Here is a 20,926-nt window from a genome sequence, read left to right as displayed (position 1 = left end):
TGAGAACTGATGAGGTTTACTGTCAAGCTGAAAAGCAAAATCTCACCTTACAGTATGCCTACAGAGACAAGGGCCAGCCAGCCCGTGAAGAGGAACACACATTTCAACATATCCAGGGAGTGTCTATGTGAGGACAACCCACACTGGTTATAAGGGGACCTGATGCTTTGCTAACAGTCAAGATGGCTGGGGGGGGGGGGGGTGAGCACCACCAGCCTCTTGGACAGAACTCTATGCCAATTTTGTTTATGGGGCTTATTCTTTACTTCACTACCCCTCATACCATTTGTTCAGAGATGTATTTGGATGGAAAAATCTGGAAACCAGAGATAAACATCCAGGAATAAGGGACTTAACATTTTCTGTATTTATTAATGTGGTACAATACCGTGTCTCTTCTCACTCAGAACGACTGCAGAGATAAACAGGGATGCTTTAGAGCGCCACTCCAACGGAGTGGAGCCCAGGGGAGAACACAGAGCCCAAGGCTGTGTCTGTGAATCCCAGAGAGGAGGTCCAGGGTTCTGGAATCAGGTCACACCTCAGAGCTCATGTCCCTCACTTAGCCTAAGTGATGCTGGCAAGTTACTGCAGCTCTGGTTCCAGTTTCCTAGATGCCACAACGAGGCTTATATCAACACCCACCTGTTAGGGCTGTTGGGACGCTCAACTGAATGGAAGGCTTAGGGCAGGGTGCTCACTGCGCACACGCCCATGGATATGCATGTTCCTTTTATATTTTAAATACTTCCCCAAAGCTCAAGGAAAAGTTCAATTCATGGTAGACTGAGATTTGAAGAGTTACAGGACAACAGCGCTACAACACTTTACAGCTTCTCATCCCCAGGGTTCCCAAACATCTAGTTTTAAAGAAAACGATGTACATAACTTTGGTTCAAGAAAGCCAGATAATTTAAAAAAGTAAATAAATAAACTGAACTCATATCACCTATCAAGAATGCCCTCCTAGCAAGCAAACAAACTCGCATAGAAAAGAGAGACACGCCGGAGGCTCCTCCTGCCTGACACTCCCCAGTCCTTGCTCGTGGATATCCTCAGAGTGTGGGCTGGCGGAGTTTTGCTCTTATGCTGTAGTTTTGTGACCATTCTATAGGCGCCGTGTTGTAAAACCTTGTTACTCAGCCCCTCACCCTCGTATGTTTAAACTCACCCTCAATACGACAGTCCTAAGAGCTGAGGCCGTTCAGAGGTGAAGTCATGAGGGCAGAGACCAAAGGAACGGCAGCAGCATTCTCAGAAAAGAGGCCCAAGCGAGTTTGCCTTGAGAAGTTCTGCCTCATCTCAGGACGCAGTGGGAGGAATCGTCCATGAAGAATGCTCGTGGGAAGCAGGTCCTTATCAGACACCCAATCTCCTAGCACTTTGCTTTTGGACTTGCTGGCCCTCCGGTTTGCAAGGAATACATTTCTGTTGTTTGTAAGCCAAGTTTATGCTACTTAACGATAGAAACGAACACAGACGGTAGAAAACTACAGGCCTGATTAGTTTTTAAGAAAAGAATCCCGATGCCTGGTGGCATCTCTTATTCATCTCTGATGTGACATTTGTATAATGGAAAGCACACTGCTGATACCCTTTCTTAACAGAGAGTAGGAATTTAATTAGCTGAGCTGTTAGAGGGCTTCTTTCCATTTTTCTCCAGGCCTTTCCATAGCTAAGGAACAACCACATGCAGCTTAGCAATGTAACAATGTAACACAATGTAACAGTGTCTTCATAGGAGCAGGCCAGTGGAGAAGAAGGATGGTGAGGGCCGGGAGCGCGGGAGCAGAGGGAAACAGAAACGCGGCTCTATACCTAAGGAGCACTGTGATGCACGGTCAGGCATCACAATTAAAACAAAACGAAAGATAAGGAGAAGAGCTTGGGGACAGGGTGTCACACACTCCTGTTTAGAGGCCACAGCATCTTTGGAGTACTCGAAGGCATGCTTTGTCTCATGAAAATACTGGGAATGAATGCACAGTAAAGACCTTTACAGAAAAAGGAAAGCTAAACATTACTTTACCACACAGCCTGTCACTATAAGAAGTGTTAAATGTTCTTGAGTTTAAAGACTGTGTGGAACTCAAATGTTCAGAAATGAAGAAATTGAATATGGTAAAATAAAAAGTAAACTTTTTAGTAACAGGGAAAACCAGGAAACTAATCAGCTCTAAATCAAGAGGCCATTAGTTACACTAAATATAAATGGGTTGGTCCCTCTTAAAGACAGAGATTACCAAAATGAGGCCAAAGGCAGGGCCCAATCATACAGTGGTTAAAGGCACACTTTCCAGATAAAGACACTGATAGGTGGGTATGTACCTTATTAAAAAGAAAGATAGAGCATTCAAACCATCAATATAAGACAGCAGTGCTGGCTATTTTAAGACAAAGAGTAGTTTCAAAAATGTAGGTCCAGTCAATAGGATGGTTTAATCATACACACGCACACTAGGAAAAGAGCCTTCAAAAACAGAAATCAAAGCCAGAAACAATTAAAGTGAGGAACAGGCAATTTCCCAATCAATGTAGAAAGACTAAAAATGATTTTGCAACAATTATTTGAGACAGACAAGCCCCTCCCCTTAAACCACAGATAATCTGAAGCACACCGTCAAACACCTTGGCTTTACGTACATGCAAAGCACTGTTCAAATGAAGAGAACACGTTCTTTTCAAAGGCATGTGACACTTTAACTAAAAGGGACACCGTGACTGTTGTACTTCACTACCTTTCTGAAGAAACAAGCCTAACATAAAACACAGTGAAGGAAAGGCAGCTTTTCTTTCCCCCAAGGTGAGAAGTGGTGTCTGTCTAGATTTTAGATGCTCAACCAATGCTCACACATTGCTAAGGAAATAAGTGGAGAAACACAGTCACATTTTAAGATTGCACTGACAGCCTGGAGTGCTCAACGTTCAATACAGCTTTTTAAAAATACTGTTAGGATTTGCTAAAATCTACATCTATGGATTTAATGAAGATTATTCAGACACCTCATTGACACTGCCCAGGTACCTTCTGTTTTGAAATCACTTTTCTAGCATTTCTCCTAACCCGATTTTAAGGCTGAAACACTGGTCTCTCAGGAAGAGAGAAAGCTCAATTCCCATAGCAACTCTAAATCTATCGCACTATATTTATATTTGGGAGTCTGATTTAAATATATTAGCGTATGTGAATCTGCAATGTGTCTGAGTTGCTATAGAAACCACAATGTTGAATTTCCTTTTAAGTTTTTTAAGTCTTCACATATAAAGCCTGCCTCCTCAGACTGCTATTGAATTGCAGGTAGGATCAGGGCAATTGCACTTAGGAACATTATGTTTCAGGATGATTGCACACACTTAACAGACAGCTATCACTGTGATATGAGCATTTAAACACATGGCTGTGGGTGGTAGGCCAAAATCTATGGACAACACAATTCCTCAAAATGTAGTTAGAGTGGATATGACCTGGCAGCTTTCACCCTTATATGAAACCTGTTTATATTAAAGTTGTATATACTGTAGTAGGGGTAAGTTGCCCAGTTATACAAATACCAACCAACTTTATGCTTCTTTGAGTCCTTAGGAGAAAAGTTTTTTATCTGCATTGAAATGGTAGAGAAATCTAGCATGCTCTCAGAAAAAAATGCACCAAATGTGTGGAGAACATTTATTTAATACAGGAAATCATCTCTGGTGTGCGGCTACACACAGCATGGACACTGTAAAAGCAGGATTTTCTTTCCTTGCTAGCATAGACAGTGTCCTCTCAATTACCATTACATGGACATTCTACAACACTTTCCCCCACTCTTATCTGCTCCCTTTGTCAAAGATGCTTTGAAGCTGCCAGTTAAATCAGCCTAAGGCATATCCGTGAGGAGAGATCCATGCACTGCAAAATAAGTCAAGTATTCCAAAGTGCCGGCCCCCATCCTGTTTTCAACTATATAAGCCATTACTTATTTCCCAGGATAGAGATACTTAGGAAGGATCACGGTTTCAATATGAAATCAGAATAATGTCTGTATGTTACTGATCTAGCACCAGACAGGCCGCCACTCACTTCCTCAATCACTTCAACTCACCCCAAGTCTAGAACGGGAAAGTCAGACTTGTGGTCCTAGGTGAAGGACAGCTCCTACCATATGCATTGAGATCACATCATAGTGGTTATGGGTCAGTGCTCTGAACAGAAAATTCTAAGAGAACCCTGAAACCCATTACATCACACTCACCCACACATGTGGGACTCGTGTAATAGCTCGATTTGAAACACATATCCAGGCTACCACACTCTGGTAAACTTCCCAACTTAAGACTCAGAGCTTTCACTGCGGTTTGTACTGTGTATCTTGCCCTAATAGGTCATGTGCTGGGAACTGATATCCTCGTGTTCTACTATATGTACGCCACGATGAAAAAGGCACAGACTCTGGAAAAGTCCCTAGAAACCTTGGCCAAAGTGCATGAATTCTCTAAACAATCCTTCCAGCACCTCCCCTGACTTTCCGGAAACATTTGACTTATTTTCTTGGCTATGTTCCCAATATCTGGATGCAGGACTTCAAGAAAGTCAGAGTCTTCTAGGGGTCTTTCTCCCATTGTGGTCTTTAAAAACTATATCCCACATGTAATGTATGTCTTAAGATAATTCTTCTCCAGTAAAATTTTACTGCCCCTCAATGTCTAATATTCAGGACACAATTGATCAAAGAGGGATGATGAATTTGCCTCCTGAAAAATAACATTCCTTCCTAAACAAGACTAACAAAATAAACACCATCAAGGCATGGGAGCAGTATCAGAAATCACTGCCTTCTGGAACATCAAAAGAAAATCAAATTTATGAACTGTTGACTTTCATATATTTCCCAAGTTCTGTCACCTGAGAGGCTAAGCTCTGGAAAACACAGATTTCTTGTTTGGGCTCACAGCATTCTATCAAAACCACAGAAATTCATCTGTAGCTTTTGTGAGAGGGCTGGCCAGTGTAGCCTCGTTCTGGGTGGAGGAGTAGATGTGTTAGAAGGTTAAAAAAAAAAGATAAAGATGCATTATGATTGTGGAAGGAAAGTATTCTGAGGTTGATTATCAGAATTTCAAAAAATGCAGTTGGATTTCAAAGCCCATCTGTCCACCAGTAACAGCTACAAAAAAACGACATTAAGAAGGGAAACAGCAGCGTGCCCTGGGTTCAGCGAGTCCTGCCACTTCACATGCTTCCCAATTCCCAGTCCTGCGGACACGCCATCAACATCAGTCTTAGACTGATGAAGGACGCTGACAAAAGCAGGTGACCAGTGTGAACTGCATGAAACTTGCCTCCCAATCTCCTTGTGGCTAATTTTCATCCAACCTCTCCCTTCACTTCTGCTCCAGACAAACACATCTTCCCTTTCCCATTAATCCCCTAAGCCCTTGACCTCATCTTCTCCTTCACATTCAGGGTCATGACCCTCGAATCTTGCCTCTTTCTCTCACCCTTGGCTCATCAGAGATTCTTCTCTGACCTTACAAATCTGATAATTTTGCTGTGGGATGTCTTTCTGTATGCTGTGAATATGTGTTGCTCCGATTGGTTGATAAATGAAGCCGCATTGGTCTATGGCAAGGCAGCGTAGAGGCAGGCGGTAAATCCAAGCAGATGTACAGAGAGAAGAAAGGAGAGGATGGGGAGACACCAGCCACTGCTGAAGGAGCAGCAAGATGCCAGCAGACAGGTAATGCCACGGCCATGTGGCAACATACAGATTATAGAAGTGGGTTAAGTTATAAGAGCTAGCTAGCAAGAAGCCTGCCATAAGCCACGAAATCGGTAATTAATATTAAGCTATTCAACGATTATTTTATAAGCTGATGAGGGACCACGGGGGCCGGCAGGACCAGAGGAACTCAGGAATGCGGGCCGGGCGGGACCTGAGAAAACTTAGGGCTACATAATTTTGCATTGTCTTCAAAGCAAACACCAAAGAGTGCCATTCTCCTATCCCTCCTCAAGCTTCTCTCTCCCTGACAACAACCACGTGCTTATTATTCTCCTCACCTGTATCCTTGACACAGTTGTTAAAGGTTGGATCTTCTTTACTTCCACACCCTACCTGGCCTTGTTCAATTGCTGCAATCCAGACTCCAGTGCTTAGCATCTCAGGGGACCACTTCTCCAAAGGATTATTAATCACGCCCTGGGAGTCAGCTTTCTACATACTATTTTCAAGTTTCATTGTACATTATATTTCCACAGTTAATATTCATGACCCTTTTTCTAGAAACTTCCTACTGTTTGTTCTGTGAGACACAGATGAGGGAATTCTTAGAAAATGAGGACAAGGCAACATACTGCAGTTCTGTTTGGAAGAGAAGTGTTGGAGCTGAGGCCAAAAAAATTAAGGTCACAGCATGATTGTGGAAGAAAGAAAAATATTCTAGGTCTATGCAATTTCACACACTACTAATGATTTGAGTTCTCTTGACTTTCTTGTCCGTGGTCATCCTTTCAAAAAGGCTCCTTCCCTTCACGTGTGTCTAACTCCCAAAGAGCTGTGCTCAGTGCTCTCATCTGCGCGGCTCATTCACTCCAAACCTGGACTTGGACCGTCACTCAGAGTCTTTTATCCAACTCATTCCTTAATCCACTCCTTGTCTCATCATCCCATGAATGATTTTCAAGCTGAGCAATCCAACAGACTCTTCAGGCTTCATTTGCCTTGACTCCCCGCAGAGGCAGAAGCTGGATCACTCTGTCTCCCTCCCTGAAGCCCACTCCTTAGCTCCTTCTCGTTTTTCTGGCATCTTCTCTGCATTCCAGGAAAGTTTCTTCTCCTCTACTCAGCCCTAACTGTTAGGAATTTCTGAAGGCACCCTCTCCTTGTCATTCTGTATTCACTTCCAGCTTCAGCGTATGGAACACTCACACCTGTTTATTTATCTCCTGTCCACACTTTCGAACCACACACACACACACACACACACACACACACACACACACACACACACGTTATTTAGATTGTCTTTTAGATGTTGCAAAGAAACCCGAACTCAGTATGTTAAAATAAATACAATTTCTTCTCAAATCCAGCTCTCTTAGCACTTCCTGGATGATAGCCTCATCCTTCCAAGTGTGGGAGATACGCCGAGAAGTCACACTCGGCAGCTCGCTTGCTCACTCCAGGATCCACCCATTACCAAAACCTAATCCTGTTGCTTCCTAAATAGTTCCTAGAGACATGTATTCTTTTTCTTCTACTATGTTATTGGTAAGTATAATGCTGATCTTATTATCTATAACAATCATTTATTTATTTATTTGGTTTCTCGAGACAGGGTTTCTCTGTGTAGCGCTGGAGCCTGTCCTGGAACTCACTCTGGAGACCAGGCTGGTCTTGAACTCACAGAGATCCACCTGCCTCTGCCTCCTGAGTGCTGGGATTAAAGGTGTGCGCCATCACCGCCCGGCCATTTAAAACAAACAAACAAACAAATATTTCAAAAATCTTTGGAAGATGTCAGATTTCCAAGGGATACAGATTGCTTGGGATATAGCTATGAATTCAGAAAGAAAAGATGGAAAAGGTTTGTAAGTAGTGAGGAAAAGTATGATTATAAAGCTACCTGTGTCTAGTATTAATCATGCCTAATCCATACTGACTAAGTAGGCTGGGAAGAAATAAAAAAAAATCTGTAATGATCTGAGCAATGGGCTCTGCCTTTGGGATGGAAGAAAGTTTCTGAGAGTTTCACTGTTAGTGAACGGTCTAGCACACAACTGGCAGGTATAACAGTGACCCCACTTCATAAGAGCATACATTATCTGGTAAAGTTGGCTGTTCATGGCAAGGATATTTCTAAGATATTTTAGAGAGTTTTTTTTTTTTTTAATCTACAAAAGTTAAAAAAACTCCTAAAATTTCTAGGCACACATCCTCAATGGTTTCCCTTTCTAGGACAGGGCTGCATAATAAATGAAGGGTCCATAGTAACATATAAAAATGATCACTAATTTCCTTTGCATGCCTATAGAAAACGATCCACACGTAAGAGCACAAGTCAGTTCATATTATGGTCTGTCTTGCCAGCTACTAGGCAGTAAAAATATTTTAATCAAAATCTAAATAGGTAGCCTGGGCTACCAAGTGAGTTCCAGGACAGGCGCAAAGCTACACAGAGAAACCCTGTCTCAAAAAACCAAAAAAAAAAAAAAAAAAAATCTAAATAGACTGCTTAAAATTTTTCAGAAAAATTATAGAGAAAAAGAAACCTATCTCCAGGGTATTATCTTAACAGCCAGAGACACGGCATGTGAGGCTCTGGCTCTTTAATATCTGAACTCAAGACTCATGACAAATGGGTCACGGAAAGATCAGCGTGGACAGACAATACTGAGAACCACTCAAAGGCATGAAAACACTGTCAATTACGAGCACAGACTTGAAGCACAGGAGGGTCGGAGCCATTCCCTGCAAGGAGAGCGACATACCTGCTGTGGGGGAGTTTGCGTGGTGAGACTTCTTGGGCAGGTTGAAGATCTGTTCACCGGGGTCAGGGGGAGGAATTGCATCTTGCCCTTGCCGTGCCTCGACAGGATCATACTCCTTCCCGTCATAGTTAGCGTCGTAGAATTTCTTAAACCACTGAATAAAATCCAGGTTGTCTTGGAAACGCCCTTTCACCAGCTTCTCCACTGGAATTACCTGCAACGTCAGGTCACTACGTAAGTCACAAAGCCCAGGTTTCTTTAGAGTGTTATACAGTTATATCCCAAGAATTGCTTGCCTGCAGTCCTCTAGTGAGCAAAATTTTAAAAATTTATTTATGTGCATGTGTGTGTGCGCCTGCTTGTCTGTATGGGCACCATGTGTTTATAGTGCCTGCTGAGGCCAGAAGAGGTCGCTGGATCCCCTGAGAGTGAAGCTACAGGTGGCTGTGGGTGACCAGGTGTCGGGGATAAAAACTGAACCAGAGTCCTCTGTGAGAGCAGCAGGTGCTCTTGACCACTGAGCCATCTCTTTGGCCCCACGGCTACAGTTCTTGACCACTGAGCCATCTCTTTGGCCCCACGGCTACAGTTCTTGACCACATGCTTATTATTCTCATGGTCTCAGCATCTCAGCGGACCATTTCTCCAAAGGATTATTAATCACACCCTGGGAGTCAGCTTTCTACATACTATTTTCAAGTTTGGGTCTCTTTGACCCCATGGCTACAGCTCTTGACCACTGGCTTCTTTCCATACCTGTCTTCTCAGCAGTATTCTAGAATTAACACAATTTTAACTATTTAAAGAATTGACTTAAAAAAAAAAAAAAAGAGTGGATTGTCCTGGAAAATGTAATACTTCCTGAATGACTAAAAAGGAATACCCTTAGCTGTGAAGAGGGCGTGATCTGCCAGGTCTGGTGGTAGCAGGTGCCTGTGATCCCAGCTCTTGAGAGACCAAGGCAGGGTTATGAGTTTGAGACCAAACTGGGCTATGCAGTGAGGCCTCATCTCAGAAAAGCCCACAAACAAAACCAGAAAACAAAATAGGGGACTTCTCTCGTGGATACGATATTTATAGTTTAACAATCTCCCCACAAAATATTCAGGCTGTTGTACTGATGATGTTGTACTGTTTCAAAGTTGAAGCACTTTCCTGTTTCTCTGTAAACCCTTGGCCCAACTGTGGTGAGATAAACCCTTATAAGGATTATAGCTACCAAACAGAGTACACGACCAGGGGCAGATCAGTGACAATGGATACTGAGTTAATGGGTCACTTGGAACCGAGCTCATTAAAATGTAGAGTGACAAGCATCCCAACTAACAAGGTGCAGGGCCCAGGAGCTGAGGCTCCACGGGAGTGCAGAGGCAGAGAGAGGGAGAGGCTCCTTAAGGGGGTCATGGGAGCACACGAAGAAGGCTCAGGACATGCACATCAGCTTCAGAGATGCGAAGCTCACCTTTTCCAGAATAACCTTCCCACTACAACTCAGAGTCAGCCAGGATTCCCTGCTTATTCTCACAGGAACCTTTGGAATTATGACAAACGAAAAAAGGCGGGGGGGGGGGGGGGAGGTGACTTGATTACTTAGCTTATTCAGTGGGCCACTATTTTTTTTTTTGTAGGAAAATGGAATTGTATCATCATGCTTCCCACATGGCACAATTACTAGATTTCACTTCTTCAATCACTGGTGACAACTGAATGGGAACTATGAGAGAGCGAGAGAACTAAGTCATGAGTCAGAATGCGCATGTGTATGCGCAGGACTCAGACAGGGGGCCAGTGTCCAGGGAACACAGCTCTTAGCTTGACAGCATGAATGGAAACTGAAGGGACTGTCCCGGAGCAAAGCTCTGCCACCTTGGAAACCATATGCCATCGATGGTCTTAAGAGCCAACAGGGACACTTTAAAAAGCAAATGGTGGCTGTCGGATCTCGCGATCACTGACTTCACTAGCTCTGAGGAGTCAGCAAGGTTTCCTGCACCAGGCATGATGTTCTTATTGTTGAAAGGGTCTTAAGTCCAGTGAGAGAGCTGCTGGCTACCTCTAAAGCATGCATGCCTCTAGTGCGCTCTCAGGGTCACCAGCCATTCTGGTGTTGGTCGCCCCCCTCCTCTGGTAACTTGCATGGCACTTTCTGGTACAAGGAACAACAATGACTGATAAAAGAACCCATGAATTTGAAAGAGAACAAGGAGGGGTGAGCATAGGAAGGTTTAGAGGGAAGAAAAAGAAGGGGGAATTGATATATTATAATCTCAAAAGTCAATGAAACCACTGAAAAAGAGAACAGAAAGCCCCTAAGAATCAACTTTTTCTTAAGAAGAAAAAGTGAGGGGAGCACCTTGGGCCACATGTTCAGCTAAGTCATCAGTGACATATTTTCCAAAAATGTTTACGTGCAGCTGCAATAGAAACCGATACAGGTGCAGAACAAAATAAAGAGAAGTTTCTGGAAGGGACATTTTTCATCGAGCTGCTTCTGGTCCTGGAGGCTCGGGGGCTGCCATGTCCCTCCTCTCACTTCCCCTGAACTCTCGCTGAAAGAATTCCTGCCCCGTTCGAACTTCACTGACTTGGCTGGATATTTTATTCTGGTCAATGTCTTCTGAGTTTTACTGTTTGCCTTCAGAGAGACTGACTGGTAACTGCTAAGTGACTTGGACCACAAGGTCCTTCATGAACAACCGAAGCAACCTGTCTGCTGTGTGAGGATTTTGCATGACGGTGGTACCCGGCAGCTCTTACTACTGTTGACTTAATTTGCATTCCTGCTTACAGGGGTATAGCTTCAAGTGAGCCCTCTAACACACTGGGAATGACAGACGCGATGGGTACGTGACACTGTGTCTCCAAGGGATTTGGGCCATCACGGCATCTTGATGCTCCTGGGGCTGGCAGGCTGGTGAGGCCAAGGCCAGTCTCCTGCCATTCCAAACTTATTTTTCAACAATCCTTAGCTCTGCCATTTTCTGTGTGTTCACGTATAAAAAGCTGCACAAACCTCTCTGACTGATTCACAGCAAGTTCCAGCCAGAAACCTATGGACAGGTGTTTCGTCTCTCTAATGTACAAGCGTGGATTTAAAAGTGGAAGAAAAAAGACTCTTGAACTCTTAAAAGTAAGGAGAGACTGCCTAGCTGGGTGCCGGGAAAGAGTTACCTGGAGATTAGCCACAGCAAAAGGAATAAAAGTGATGATTTCTCGGAGAAACATTTTTTTTTTTTTTTTTTTGTTTTTTTTTTCGAGACAGGGTTTCTCTGTGTAGCTTTGCGCCTTTCCTGGGACTCACTTGGTAGCCCAGGCTGGCCTCGAACTCACAGAGATCCGCCTGGCTCTGCCTCCCGAGTTCTGGGATTAAAGGCGTGCGCCACCACCGCCCGGCGAGAAACATTTTTTGAAAAGGGGTCTTCCATGTGTTGTCCAGGATGTTCTTAAACTCCTAGGCTTGAACAATCCTCCTGCCTCAGCCTCAGAAGTAACTGGGACTAACAGGTGTGCACTGCCACGCCTGGCTAAGACTATACAATTTAAAATAAACATTCCTAGAAAAGAAGAAGCCAGATTTTCTCAACATTCTGGTATGAATGCTTCTTACTTGGGGAAGCGTGAACTGGGCTGAATTACTAAACTTTCCTTTCACCTTTATCTCTTATAACCTAGTATCTATTTTTATCCTGTGGCCTATTTATTCTTTTTAGTAATACTGTTTTAAGAGTTGTTTCTAGCCTTGGTGCAGTGGGAAGGGGCTTGGACCTGCCTAGGCTCAGTGTGCTGGGCTTTACTTTCCCATGGGAGACCTCGATTTGGGGGATGTGGGGATGTGGGGTGGCTTGGGAAAAAGGGCTGGGGGATGGGAGGAGGGGGGGTCTGTGGATAGCATGTGGAGTGATTAGAAAATTTCTTAATAAAGAAAAATGGGGAAAAAAAAAGAGTTGTTTCTCTTCTGCTGGTTTATCTCTTTCCCTCTTGTTTGAAATTCATGTTTTGTCATGCTTATTCATTCTAAGAGACACGGCCAGTCATACTCACTCTAAGATAAATACCAAAATAATGAACACATATTAGTAAGTGAACATTTGAATAGCAGTCAGCATTCATAGAGAGAGACCAGTGAGTCTCAGCCCCTTAGTCCCTTATTGGGAGGAAAAAGGATGTGAAGGCCAACATTTCCATTTGTAACACAGTAGATACTTCAAAGGAGAAAGCGGCATTCACGGATGTTGGAATCTGAGGGTTGCACTATGCTGGACACTTCTATAGGCACCTCCTCATTACTGTGTCATAACCATGAGGAAAAGGAGGACCCTAGTCCTCTTTCACAAAGGAGCCAGTTTAGACACCTAGAAAACATAACTTGCTTCAGTTGCGAGACTGAGACTCAAACTCAGGATGGTTTCCCCTGTTAACAAGTTGTTTTTCCAAAGAACAAAACCCAAAGAATCCCAGAGGCATCTGGTAAACACCAAGCTTCTAATTTGCTACATGGAAAAGCTAACAACCCACCACTATAACATTCAGGACTCCTGCTAAGAGGCTTCTGTCTAATGGCTACTGGGTTAAGGATTTCTTAAAACTAAAACCTCACAGGCAAATGGGGGAAGTCAGGGCGCTTCTTTATGTATGTACAGGCCCCCACATGGTGAGATATCTAAGTAGATCCCTCATGGATATGTTCTCAGACTTTTTCATTTTTTTTTTTTTTTTTTTTTTTTTGGTTTTTCGAGACAGGGTTTCTCTGTGTAGCTTTGCGCCTTTCCTGGGACTCACTTGGTAGCCCGGGCTGGCCTCGAACTCACAGAGATCCGCCTGCCTCTGCCTCCCGAGTGCTGGGATTAAAGGCGTGCGCTACTGTAAGCGTGCTGGAGATCTGGCTAAGATATGCGCAGTGCTATTCTCGAGGACCGGAGTTCAATTCCCAGCACCCACACTGGGTGGTTACAGTGACTACCTGTAACTGACTCCTGGGGAATCCAATGGCCTCTTACAGGCACTGCACTTATGTGTACAAACCCACATGCACATAATTTAAAAACAGTAAAATACTGAAAGCAATTCTGAAGAAAAGAGTACATTTGACTTACCTTATCAACATTCATCCGTTTAAATGATGCTTGCAGAAGTTTAAAATTGTGAATATACTCATGCTCCAACTTTGCCTGGAATTTTACTTTCTTCAAACTAATACAGCCTGGGAAGAGCATGTCCATGAACTGGCAATAGGCTGCTCCTAAAAAAAAGACAAGGAGAGGTAGGGATGAGTCCAACTGCACCCAGATGTGACGGAGGTCATGACTGCAGGCACCATGATACACAGCAGACATGTCCTGCACACATGTCCCTTTTACCCTTGCACTTCCACCTCCTCAACAGCAAGGGATGGGTACCGGAGGGAAGAGACCACACCTCAGCAGTACAGCACCTGTCAGGGCCACTGTGTACCCAGTTCTCAGTACCAACTTGAGGAATCCTCCCCTGATGCCAAAGAAGCCATGGTAAGAATCTTGCTGCTTCAGCTGGTTGGTGGTGGCACAAGCCTTTAATCCCAGCACTTTGGAGGCAGAGGCAGGTGGATCTCTGTGAGTTCAAGGCCAGCCTGGCCTACAGAGCGAGTTCCAGGACAGGTACCAAGGCTATACAGAGAAATGTTATCTCAAAAAACAAAACAAAACCCCCAGAATCTTGCTATTTCTATGAGAGGAAAGGGACACACTCTTTCTCTTCTATCTAGCTACTGTCCTGCTTCCTGTCATCAAAGTCAATTTAAGAAGAAAAAGCACAGAACATGTAACTATGAGAGCGGTACACAGGTTCTCATGGGATTTGTGGCCCAAAGACATATGCTCATGCTGTTTTATAGCCATCTTGTGAAGTGACTGGGCTGGAAACTGTTATCACTACGCCTTCTAATACCAGAAGCAGCTGCGTGCCAATCCCATTCCAGTCCAAGAGCAACAGGCTTCCCTCTTTAGCATAAAGGAGGAAGCCAGGGGTCACCCGAAAAACATAGGTGCTCAGAGTCATGCTGTTTACAATCGAGAGAAAAGTATGCAGAAATGTCCACTAGGACACCCCTTGGACAGGAGAGACTGTCTTAGCAAAAAGGTTTTCACTTTTAAACACCAAGAAAGAACTATTGAAACATGCTAATCTCAGCTAGAAAAACCCCAGCAGGACGGCATTTCCTTGGCTCTTATCTGAATAGTAAAGATTAAGGACATTTAACTCGAGAAACTGTCATAATGAGTCCTGACTCAGAAGAAGAGCCACTGAGTGCCAAGAGCAGGAACAAGTGGCCTGACGCTTGCAAACTTTCCTTTCTGCTTTCTCTCCAGATAGCTTGCTCTCTTTCCATGACATGCTATTGATTAGTCTTTCTGGACCAGGGAGAGCCTCCCTCATCCTTTATCATCGAGGCTTCTGGGAGGCCCTGTCTTTCAAGTGCGAGACTCCCCTTTGGCTAGGACACTGAATGTCTTATGCCAAATCCTCTACTGAGATGGAGTCCCAGAGAAGGGGAGACACAATGCTGGGAACCTAAGGGCCGTGGAACCGGAAGTGCTGCGCAAACTCATTCTTTGTAGGTAAGGCAACGAAAGATGAGGCAGAGGCATCTGGCTTCCCCTTAGAGGCCAACACTGTGAATTAGGAGTTTCTTCCTACACAGATGGCCTCTCTTAAAAACAAGACGAGGCATAGCAAACCCAAACCCCAAACACTGGGGAGGTAAGAGAAAACGTCAGAAGTGTGTGTGTGTGTGTGTGTGTGTGTGTGTGTGTGTGTGTGTGTGTGTGTGGTGGGGGGGGGCATTCAATTATCCAGTCCTTTTAAAAGTGTCACCAGATGGAGCAAACTCCAACCCCCTGCAACATAATCACACAGGTAGGCGTGTGGAAGCGCTGCCCCTGACCCATTCTGCAAAGCTAGCCTCATTTTCCTAGAGTTTAGCATTGAATTTACCTCTGAAGACTCAGATGTTACATATTCTCATGAACTAACCATCCAGATGCTCCACTTTTCAAATTTAAAAATAAATAACACTTTGGCTGGGGGGGTGGGGGTAGGGGTCAGTACAGTGAGGAAAGTTAGAAAAAAACATCTCTAGTATCTGTCACCCAAGTGGTAGCTAACTCCTGCTTGAATTGTGGCATATACCATCTGATCTTTTCAGGGGTGGGGTTATACATTTACTTATTTTTACTCAAATGCGACAATACCTTCTAAATGCAATTATTTCTATTTTTATGTATACGTTTCTGTGGTGCTGGGAATCAAACCCAGGGCTTTATACATGCTATGCGAGCAATCTACCACACCTCAGGTCCTTTGGGCCATTTAATATTCTCTATCAGTGTTTTGATGGCATTCTGGTATTTACATGATGCTTAGCAACTTCCCTCCACCAAGATCATAAATATTCATGCATAGTTTCTGTGAGTGCTTTTATGCTCTCCGTTTTACATTCGAATTCTGGATCCATGTGGAATTTATTTTGGTTTCTGATAGAAAGTATGGTTCTAATTTTGGGCATTCCAAATGTTAGTGGAAATCTGTCATTTTTGACTCCTCTCATTTGGGTGCCTTCTTACTGAGAGGGATGCCACAGGGCCCCACCTCATACTCCAAGAGCTGAATACAGGTGAGCCTCCTCTTCCTGCCTCCCCACTAAGGTTGCAGGCCCATGACTGAGCTTCGCTATGGACATTTCTGTCTCCTTCAAATGGAGGGAATGGAGAGAGATACAGACACAGTCTGTCATTGTGACAGCAATGTGTCTGGAGCACTGTGAAGTGACAGAAGAGTCAGTTCTGTTTGTCACAACATGCAAGATACAAGAAATCTGGGAAAGTCTCATCGCTGTTAATATTAATACTTTTTGTTTAAAAACTAAAAATAAGAGTGAATGTTTGACATATCTATATTTTCTTATATATGTGTATTCATACTTGTATTATCATATTGTTAAATGTGTAATTTTTAGACTGTGAATTGTGTATTTAAATCTGTTCCTGGGATAGTCCTATCTTCTTAGTTATCTAAACTCTGTGTTCTGTATTAATAGATCCCATGTTTTACAACTTTCCTCTCTCGCCAGTGGTGGTGGTGCACACCCTTAATCCCAGCGCTTGGGAGGAAGAGGTAGGTGGATCTCTGAGTTTGAGGCCAACCTGGTCTACAGAGCAAGTTTCAGGATTGCCTGGTCTACACAGAGAGACCCTGTCTCGAAAAACCAAAAACCAAGCAACCAAACGAACAATAATTTCCCTTCTCTCACAGATTAAAAAAAAATATCATTCATTTACCTTTCTGGCGTAGTTTTGAATTTAAAAGGCATACAGAAAATAGCCTTTAAATAACATTCAAATGTAACTCATAGACGCAGCCTTTTAAAGTGTGATTCGGTCAGTGGGTTTCAATATAGTCACAGGACTGTAAATCCAGTACTAGCCATCTGATTCCAGAAGATTTTGATCACCACACACAGACTTCACAGTCACTGCCAGCCACTCTCTGCTCTCCGTCCCCTCCGCGCTGGCAACTGTCCCTCTTCTGACTTTCTGTCTATCTGCATTTCCCCAGATTTCACATAAAGGGGATCATTCTTTCTGACCATTGAGCTTCGTTCTTTTACTCAGAAAAACCTTTCAAGGTTCACCGGCACTCTAATCCTTTTTAAAGATAACATTTCATTATATAAATACACCATATTTTATCAATCCATCCATCAGTCAGTGGGCATCTGGGCCATTGGGGGACTACTGAGTAAAGCTGCAAGAACATTTGTCAGTTCTTGGGTGACATATGTTTCATTGGCTGTGAGGTGGGAATCTGTGCTGAGTCATGGGCTGTCTCCACGATAAACATCTTGAAGAATAGTCCATCTGTATTCCAAAGCAGGCACACCATCTTATTTTCCCTCATCAATGTTCTTCACTCTTGTCTGTTAGCTGGAGCCCAGCTGTCCCAGTGGGTGCCTCATGGGTTTAGGTGCACTGGGTTTAGGCGGATCTCACTAATCACTATGGCACTGAGTATCCTCGGAAAGTGCTCTTGGGCCAGTTGTATACTGTCTCTGGAGGAATCTCTGCAAATCCTTTGCCTGTTTTTAAACTGAGCTACACTTCTGTTGAATTGTAGGAATTCTATGTTCGAGACACAGTTCCCTTATCAGACACGTGATATGCAAATACTCCCCACTCCCCTTGTTCTGTGGGTTCTTTCTGACGGGATCACCAGAAGTGCATGTTTTAAACTGTGGACTAATCCAATTTAACCTTAAACTGCTTGTGCTTCTGTTATCACGATTAAGAAACCATTGATTGCTCCAAGGTGGTGGAGATCCACACCCACACTGTCTAACCCAAGGTGGTGGAGATCCATACCCACACTGCCTAACCCAAGGTGGTGGAGATCCACACCTACACTGTCTAACCCAAGATGGTGGAGATCCACACCTACACTGTCTAACCCAAGGTGGTGGAGATCCACACCTACACTGTCTAACCCAAGGTGGTGGAGATCCACACCCACACTGCCTAACCCAAGGTGGTGGAGATCCACACTGCCTAATCCAAGGTGGTGGAGATCCACACCCACACTGCCTAACCCAAGATGGTGGAGATCCACACCCACACTGTCTAACCCAAGATGGTGGAGATCCACACCCACACTGCCTAACCTAAGGTGGTGGAGATCCACACCCACACTGTCTAACCCAAGGTGGTGGAGACCCACACTGTCTAACCCAAGATGGTGGAGATCCACACCTACACTGTCTAACCCAAGGTGGTGGAGATCCACACTCACACTGTCTAACCTAAGGTCATGGAGATCCACCTTAGGACAGTCAGTGACACTCATTTGATTTCTAGTTCCAATTCCCTGTATGTCCTTTATCACTCTCATCTCAAGGTTGTTTGTCTGTGATGGTGAGGTGCATTTCTTAAAGGGAATAGATGGATCCTGTTCTTAGTTGACTGCTAGTCTGTATGCTGACTGGAGACCATTAACATCAATTATCTTAAAGGTGCATATTAATTTCTGCTATCTGATTGGTGCTTCCATAGTCCTCTTTTGCTTAGCCACTATTTTAACATGGTCTGTTCTTTCTTGTAACCTCCTGGATGTGTTATTTTTCTCTTCAGTGTGTAGGGGATGTTCTGTAGTGCTGAGTGAGCAGCCCAATCAGTTAGTAGGCTAGTGAAATAAGCAGCCAGCTCTCACAGATAAAAGTACAAATGGCCAATAAATGTATGAAAAATGTTCAACTTCAATAGCTATCAGAGAAATGCAAATTAAACCACACTGAGATTCCATCTCATCCCAGTCGGAATATAATCATTAAGAAAGCAAATCCTAACAAATGCAGGTAAGGGTGCCCAGAAGGGAACCTTTATACACTTCTGGTGAGAATGTAACCTTGAAACTTAATCAGAATGTACTGTGTCCTACTCAGGCAGTGCTTGTGCACACCTTTAATCCCAACACTCAGGAGGCAGAGGCAGGCAGATCTCTGAGCTGAGGTGAGCCTGGTCTACAGAGTGAGAACAGCCAGCTCTACACAGAAAAACTCTATCTCAAGTAAACCAATATTACACACACACACACACACACACACACACACACACACACACACACACACATACGTACTATGTTCTTCCCCCAAGTCTGTTACTGGCCACAGATGTTTAATACTAAGGAAATCCTCTTAAATTTTCCTAGTAATTAAGTTCCACTGAATTTTATCAACTACTATTTTTATAAAGAGATAAAAATCTTTTTCCCTTAATTTGCTATGACTAATCATATCCATTGATTTTTCTAGTTCTGAATTCTTTGCATTTCTGGAATAATTCCCACTTGCTGAGCCTTCCCTGCAGTCTGGCTTACATTCACAAACACTCAGGATTTGATGTGCGTATTTACAAGTGTGCTGTCTGCGGCGTTGTGTATTACCTTCTTACCACGGTTCCTTTACCCTGGGAAGATAAGTTGAGAAGCATTTCATATTTTTGAGAAGCTTGAGACTGAGGCTAAAAATAAATGGTTCGGTTGGAATCCTGAGTAATTTACTGCCTGTACAGCCCAAGCTTTTCATGCCTTCCAGTGCACTTCAGAACCACGTGAGCATCAGGCAGAGGGGTAACTGCTCTGTAGGAACTGATGTCGAAGGGGCATGTCACTTGAGCACCTTCGTGCTGCCTGGAAATTTCGGTGTCACGACACATCAGCTTTTCTCGAGTCGGAGGAGATCCTGAGCTGGCTTGGGGAGTGACGCAGAAGCCATGTTGCTATCACAGCTGGGTGTGTACACTTGGTCACCTTCAGGTCTTGGTTTCCCTGCATCTTTTAAGGGACATACTGATAATACATCATGAAAAGGGTATCTTGAAGTCAGCTGAGGCCACTAAGAGCAGCTGGAGACAGGAACTTTCACCATGGCATAAACCAAACAAGGTTCCTCTCAAATGGTAATCTGATCAGAAACTTGTGCTCTGGGTCACACCTCATCTTGCCTCCTCACTGAGTGACTCCTGAAACAACCCTTGTCCTCTCTTGTCATGAAAAGTCTCCTCTGTAAGAGACCAAGCCTTCAGAAAATGTAACTATAAGATCAAAGCAATCAAATGGGAGGGTGCGGGGTCCAGAGAGAGGCTGGCTATAAGGTGCTGTCCTGAGAACCCATTGGCTCAATGTGCTCCTGGAGTTAGGAAAGTGAGTCTGGAAATCACTAGAAATAAAGGGAACAACCCTGCTTTTCCCATAGTACTAGGCTACAACCAAACCTGAAGCCCTCAGAACGGTCTCAGCCGCTACCATCAAAAGTCACGGGGGGCCAGGCGGTGGTGGTGCAAGCCTTTAATCCCAGCACTCAGGAGGCAGAGCCAGGTGGATCTCTGTGAGTTCGAGGCCAGCCTGGTCTACAGAGCGAGATCCAGGACAGGCACCAAAACTACACAGAGAAACCTTGTCTCAAAAAAAAAAAAAAAAAAAAACATGGGACCAACAGGTTTGGGGACAGGAATTCAAAATGAACAGTCATATGTGTAAGATCTGGGAACTTAAGATTGGCACTGTTCATCTGTGAGATGACAAGACATGTGACAGCCTCTTGGTCACCAGATCCTAGACTTCAAGAGGAGAACAAGCACCAAAGCAATCGGGCACCTTTAGATGGAAATTTTCAATAGCATTTAACAACACAGCTATGGGGCATATTATACCAGAGATACAAGGTACAACACCCATACTTACATAAAATCTGTTAGTGATTGCACATGGATTTTCACCATCCAAAAACCTCACAGAACCCTTATGATGTGTTTTTATGATTACATCATCTTATCAACTTCGGGACAAGCTCAGGGCATTACCAGCTAATCAGCAAAGCAGAAATTAAACTCTGACCTGACCTGTAGGGTTTTTTGTTTGTTATGTCTTATT

At 43.8% G+C, this 20,926-nt stretch overlaps 1 protein-coding gene across 3 annotated transcripts in view; it reads right to left on the bottom strand.

Moving 5' to 3' along the window:
* Positions 1–20,926, bottom strand: part of Mapre2 (microtubule associated protein RP/EB family member 2) — a 149,605-nt gene that overhangs the window by 27,753 nt on the left and 100,926 nt on the right. For all 3 annotated transcript variants that reach the window (XM_052741645.1, XM_052741646.1, XM_052741644.1), the window contains 2 exons: positions 13,567–13,712; positions 8,474–8,687 (listed from right to left, as the gene is read on the bottom strand). In XM_052741645.1, the coding sequence (XP_052597605.1) occupies positions 8,474–8,687; positions 13,567–13,712 (360 nt within the window). The remainder of the gene's footprint in view (positions 1–8,473; positions 8,688–13,566; positions 13,713–20,926) is intronic.

This window comes from Peromyscus californicus, unplaced genomic scaffold (assembly GCF_007827085.1).
Source record: "Peromyscus californicus insignis strain IS unplaced genomic scaffold, ASM782708v3 Scaffold_17__1_contigs__length_78620276, whole genome shotgun sequence".
NCBI classification, from domain to species: domain Eukaryota; kingdom Metazoa; phylum Chordata; class Mammalia; order Rodentia; family Cricetidae; genus Peromyscus; species Peromyscus californicus.
This window is presented reverse-complemented; position numbering and strand designations above follow the sequence as displayed.